Genomic DNA, 5971 nt, shown 5'->3' with positions numbered 1-5971 from the left:
GTGCGCCGGGCCGGGGGCGCGCTGGGCCGGGGGCCGGGGCCGCCTCCTCCCCCCACCCCCCCAGCTTACCTGCTTCCTGCGAATCAAATGTTCGCGGGAAGCAGGGGAGGGGGCGGAGTTGGGGCGGGGCGTGGGCGGGGCTGGGGGTGGGGCCGGGGCCCCGTGGAGTGTCCTCCTTTAGGAGGCTCCAAATATGGTAACCCTAGCAACCAGCTGCAATGTAGACATACAAAGATAAATGGGCGCTCCCTAAGGGTATCTACAACATCGCAATTGAATTGTCAGGCCTCAGAGCAGACTTGCAGCTTCCTGGGAGGTATTTAGTTTCCAACAGCATATTAGCTAAGGAACAACCAGAAAGCAAGTCTAACAGATAGGGAGGAAGGCTTGCAGAGCTTTTTATTTCTGTACCCATCTGGGAACACATGATTATCAGCAGACCCAGGAACGATTAGACATTTTCTATCAGTGACGTATTTGAGAGTTTGGAGGCAGAGTATCAGCTTTTGTTAATGCCTAGGCTTTCACAAGTTAATACAATGTTTTGCATATTTGTTATTTATTCATGAGAAATTTGAAAACTACTCCTGACTTTCTTTTTTTTCTGTAGCTTTCCCTCCAATGAAAACATCTTCATGATGGGTTAAAATGGAGAGGAGGCATGTACTAAAAGGACATTTTTACTGTCTCCAATTTTTATAGATCACTGGAAGTAAAACTACTAGATATTTCACCAATCATAAATTCATTTATTATTCCTGTGGGGATTCTGCACCAAAAAATTCTGCATATTTTATTTGTCAAAATAATGCAATATAATCACATCAGTTTCACTTGTTTTGGCAATTTATTTAAACTACAATGCAGAAAAAAAGTCACAATAGCTATTCAGCATTTCCTAAACACATGAAAGTTGAGTTACAAACACTTCGTAACTAATACCCTGCATTCCAGTTATAATCCCGGATTTTCATTTAAATTACATTACAGAACGCCAAACAGCAAAAAAGTAGAATGTCATTTTAAATTGCTCAGAGACTTCCACAGATAAAAGTCATACAGTTTTACTAATCATTGTCCTGGACCTGGCTGGGTACTTTGGGAAGTGCTTGCTTCTGATTGTCCTGACTTTTTATTGACTGCTTGGTAAACGTTTTATTTGCTCTCAAACTCTTTTTTTTTTTTTTAAATGGGAAAGTAAAATAAATCCTGAGCTGTAATCTAACCTCATTTTGCCACTTTGGCACAGGAAAAAAGTGAGAAAGCACATAGATCTTCCTAGCTGATTCCCTTTACTGTCATTTATCATAAGGCTCCTGGCAATGTAGGGAACTTCAAACTTTCACAGGTTTTATGCTCCTAGGGGAATTGACTGAGAATGGGAACAGTTAAGGAACAACAGGAACATTAACGATGTTACTACACAGGCAGGCTGCTACATTTCTGCCTGCAGGAAAGAGCCTTCCTCCTGCATAATAAAAAGACCTATCCCTCCACACCCCTGGCGAGCCACAGTAGCAAGCGAGAGGGACAGAGTCTCTCTCGCTTGTTGGCAGGCACGCACGCCCAGCCCCTCCCCGTGATGGTGATCGTTTCCCCCGCAGGCACGCACACACACCCAGCCCCTCCCCGTGATGGTGATCGTCTCCCCCGCAGGCACGCACGCCCGACTCCTCTCCCCCTGCAGTGATTTGCGTCTCTGAGGCTGCCCCAGGGCCAGGCACATTGGAACTGACTCACTGCCTGGACTACCGGGGAAAGAAGCGCATGTCCCCCTGCAGATTTCTTTGGCATTTTTCTGCACAGGAGTCCATATGAATTCTGCGCCCCTGCAGGGGCACAGAATTTTGTCAGGAGTAATCTATGGGCCATTTTACCACAACAGGAATTTTTCCCATTCAGTTTTGTAACTGGGCTACTTGAGTGTTACTGGAGCACACTACCATCATTTTATAAATATATTCTGTGTAATTGATCTGTGCCCTGGGCTAAATGAGGGAGATTGGATTGATAAACTGGGGGTGGGATCAATAAGTAGCACTATATTTTCAATTTTTTTTTTAAGTTTAATCACTCCAAGGAATTTGGGGGGGGGGGGGAGAGAAAAGAGGAGGAGGGAAGAAAAAACAAAAAACAAAAAACCCACAGCACCCAAGAGGGAATGCAGTATATTTTGTGTTGATGGTGTCACTGTCAGCACCAACTGCATCAGCTCAGGTCAACCCTTCCACAGTGCATTAAGTAATTGGCAGAGTAACTTACAAGTTTCTGGACCAGGAAAAAGTCTTTCTTGTAGATTGCAATGCCTTTGTTGAAAAGTTTCTTCTCATCAACTTTCCACCTGTCCGATCCTATAAGTAAAGAAGTTTAAACTGAAACCTATTTCATTTCAAGCTTTTAGTCTTCTAGTTGTTTTTTCTTTAGGTTTCCTTTAAATAAAACCAGCCCAAACTATATGCAGTTCATGAAACCAGCCCAAACTATATGCAGTTCATGACACATCTGAAGTAGTCTTAGTACAATAACACTTTTTCACCTCCAACAAGAAAACACACAATCCAGAACGTCCCTTAGCCCTCCCACATTCTTTCTTTATCCACACAGCCACAGTGGAAAGTACTCTGGTAGCGTCAAAGAGCTGTTGTACTTGTAATGTGAGCAGACGTGTAATTTTTGTGCACTAGAGATGGAGCTATTGAGCTTCTCTCTACCCTCACCAGACCAAGGTCTCCCAGGGTTACCTAGGGCCATCCTCGGTCACGAAAGATACTATCTTGCAATTGGTTATATATTGAGTGAGGGTACAGACAGACACAGCTGCATCAGACACTGCAGTTTTGCTTCCATAGAGGAAACAATTAGATGCAATAACCTGCTAGTCTCTGTACTCTCTAACATCCTACTGTAAGCAACATAGGTTACTAGCGACTGGAAATTCTCCCACTAATACTCTCTCTCAATTCCCTGCTATGAATTCATGCCACAGAGGTTGCAGTTCTGAGATTTGGACAGTCATTCCATCACCCATAAGCCTCCCTTCTGTGATCGCTCTCTGTGAAGACATCTAGTCCCTTGACAAGCCTGGATATACAAAAAAGTGGCCCAGTGACTAATGGACTTGTGGTGTGTGCAGCACACTAGCAAATCCTAAGTGTCATGACAGCTGCAGGCAAGAATCCCTGCAATTCACCACTGCACTCATCCAGGCAAGGGACGATGTCTGATTCCTATAAAGCTTCCTGAAAAAAAAAAAAAAATTATGACACTGTATCAATATTAAAAGAGCAGCAACAACCACCATCACCTGCTGTGCAAAAGGGTGAAAAAATCCCTATCTGCAGCTAGGGCTGCCAGCTACAAAGGAAGCAGAGGCAGCCGCGCTGAGTTCCCCTCAGCATACCTGTGTAGTGATAGTCTGCCAGTGGGTGGTGTGGCGATCGCATTGGCCTCTTCAGCAGCAATTTGGTCAAAGTAGCCTAAGAGACAGTACAACAACAAAATTAGCTTCATATAGGACACTAACTTATACAGGTATTACAACAAAGAACATCAGGCAATCCCCTTAGTATCATCCTCTACCAGCAGGTCAATTGTATTAAAAGCTCTCTTTCCCACCCTATGCTCTAGCGTTTGGAACAGCGACATGTGAGTCAAGACACCAGCATTCCGATCTTGACTCTCTGGTACCTTGGGCAAGTGACCTCACCTCTCCATGCCTCCACTTTTCCATCTCTACATTGGGTAAAATACTACTCACCTACTCTAGCTCATAAAAGATGTTGAGAGACATGATTATTATTCCCACAGATGAAAGGCCCTATAGAAGTATTTTCTTGTGTAGTGATGATCCCATGTAGCATGTGCTCTCTTAGAAAGCCAGTTCCCACTGGCCACACTCCTTTGCAGATTCAGGACACCAGTGAAATGGGTTTAGAAATCTCAGTTCACTTGAGTAAACAATATTCCAAAATAAAATGGAAGGATCACTTCAGCAGAAGAAATTTATCTCAGAGACTATAAAGCCACTCAATTGTAGCCACTTTTTATTTGCACTTAAAACTATAGCTACAATTTGTCCTGAAGTTAGAGAGGATTATGAAAGGCTGGTGCACTAAACAGCTACACTTTGCAATTTTACAGCATTTACCAAAGAAATCAGTGTTTTATAAACATAAATGGTTACAAACTGCTGCAAGGCTGATCAGTATACCCATTTCACAGATAGGCAAAGAGAGGTTACGTGACTTGCCTAGGGTCACAAAGAGAGTCAGTGACAAATGCAAGAATTGAACCCGGGAGTCCTATCTCCCAGTCCCATGCTGTAAAACCAGTAGACACCGTTCCCTCGCATGAGAGTTGGCTTCCAATTTAGATGGCAAGTGAATTTAGTTTAGCAATTTCAGCCACTTGATCCCTGCAAGCTAAAAACAGAAACCACATACAGTCTGATGCAGTTCGACATTTTTAGCAGTCTCTGCTTAGGAGTGGCCAAAGACTGAAATAGCGAGGATGGTGCAAGTCAAAATAGAGGTGCATCAGCAGAGCTGTGCGGGGCCACGTTCGGAATAGCGACAGGAAGAGGTGATGAGCATTAGGATTCAGATGTATTGGCAGAACTGTGTAGTGCTTTGCAAGCTTCCTTCTTTCAAATAAGCTTCTTGCTTGTGCAATCAGTCCTTGATTATAGTGATCATTAAGGTCTCTTCCCACAATCTCAAAAGATAGAAGATTGAAGAGGACTCACCAGAATGTTTCCCTTTGCTTCATGCAAGACGTGCAGTGCCAGCTCCTGATTGGTACCAGCCCCAGGAAAAATACTTGAACAGGCAGCAGTTAGCAGATTTTCCACTATTACCAGGAAAGTGCCATCAAACCAAAAAAAGGAATGGGGTGGAAGAAGCAAAAGATCAGATTAAGAAACAGAAAAGTAGTTGCTATTTTTTCCTATATTCAATGAGTTTGGTTGGTGAGGGTCTCAGCATAGTTTTCGATGAGCTAGTGCCCACGTATATCTTGGGCAACAGTAGGATTTGCATTATTTTATCCTAATTGGTCCTTTCCAGTCAAAACTAGAGAAACCAGGAAAGAACATAAGATTGAATGATCACAGAACTTGAACTCCCTCTCACTCTAAGGGCAGGTCTACACTAACCCCCCAATTCGAACTAAGGTACGCAACTTCAGCTACGTGAATAACGTAGCTGAAGTTCGAAGTACCTTAGTTCGAACTTACCTCGGTCCAGACGCGGCAGGCAGGCTCCCCCGTCGACTCCGCGTACTCCTCTCGCCGAGCTGGAGTACCGCAGTCGATGGCGAGCACTTCCGGGTTCGACTTATCGCGTCCAGACAAGACGCGATAAGTCAAACCCAGAAGTTCGATTTGCTTGCCGCCGAACTACCGGGTAAGTGTAGACCTACCCTAAGAAAGGATGGTGAATCCAGGTGATGTTCGGATAAGATATAATAATGCAGGACTAAAGGGAAGGGAAGAGAGCCAAGACTGAATTAATCTCAATGTTGAATTTCCCTCTTACTTGGGGGGAGGGGATGGAAAGGTGGAAAGTATTTCCTCTCTAGGGTAGCATTTAAGAACACTATGGGAGCAAGGCAAGAAAATACAAATCTGAATGAACGTGCAAATACCATTTCCTTCTTTTTCCAGAAAAGGCTGGTCAAGAGCTACTGCTTCAGTAAGTGAACAAACCCAGGATTCAGGCCAGCTCTACCCTACATCAGTGGTTCTCAAACTAGGGCCGCCCTTGTTCAGGGAAAGCCCCTGGTGGGCCAGGCCGGTTTGTTTACCTGCCGCGTCCGTTGGTTTGGCCAATCGCGGCTCCCAGTGGCCGCGGTTTGCCGCTCCAGGTCAATGGGGGCTGCAGGAAGCAGTGCGGGCCGAGGGACGTACTGGCCGCCCTTCCTGCAGCCCCCATTGGCCTGGAGCAGCAAACCGCGGCCAGTGGGAGCCGCAATC

General features: G+C 44.9%; 1 protein-coding gene across 1 annotated transcript; it reads right to left on the bottom strand.

The window, feature by feature from the left end:
* Positions 1-2175: 2175 nt before the first annotated feature.
* On the bottom strand, positions 2176-4848 carry LOC113409592 (ELM2 and SANT domain-containing protein 1-like; the record flags this gene model as incomplete). The annotated part of the gene is made up of 3 exons (XM_026663703.1): positions 2176-2351; positions 3401-3476; positions 4745-4848. Coding segments are annotated over 3 exons (323 nt in total), but the record flags the coding sequence as incomplete, so codon positions are not given.
* Positions 4849-5971: the final 1123 nt, after the last annotated feature.

Source organism: Terrapene carolina, unplaced genomic scaffold (genome assembly GCF_002925995.2).
Source record: "Terrapene carolina triunguis isolate 2854851 unplaced genomic scaffold, T_m_triunguis-2.0 Scaffold33905, whole genome shotgun sequence".
Classification (NCBI taxonomy): domain Eukaryota; kingdom Metazoa; phylum Chordata; order Testudines; family Emydidae; genus Terrapene; species Terrapene triunguis.
Note: the sequence above shows the minus strand (reverse complement) of the source record. Positions and strands in the feature narration are given on the sequence as shown.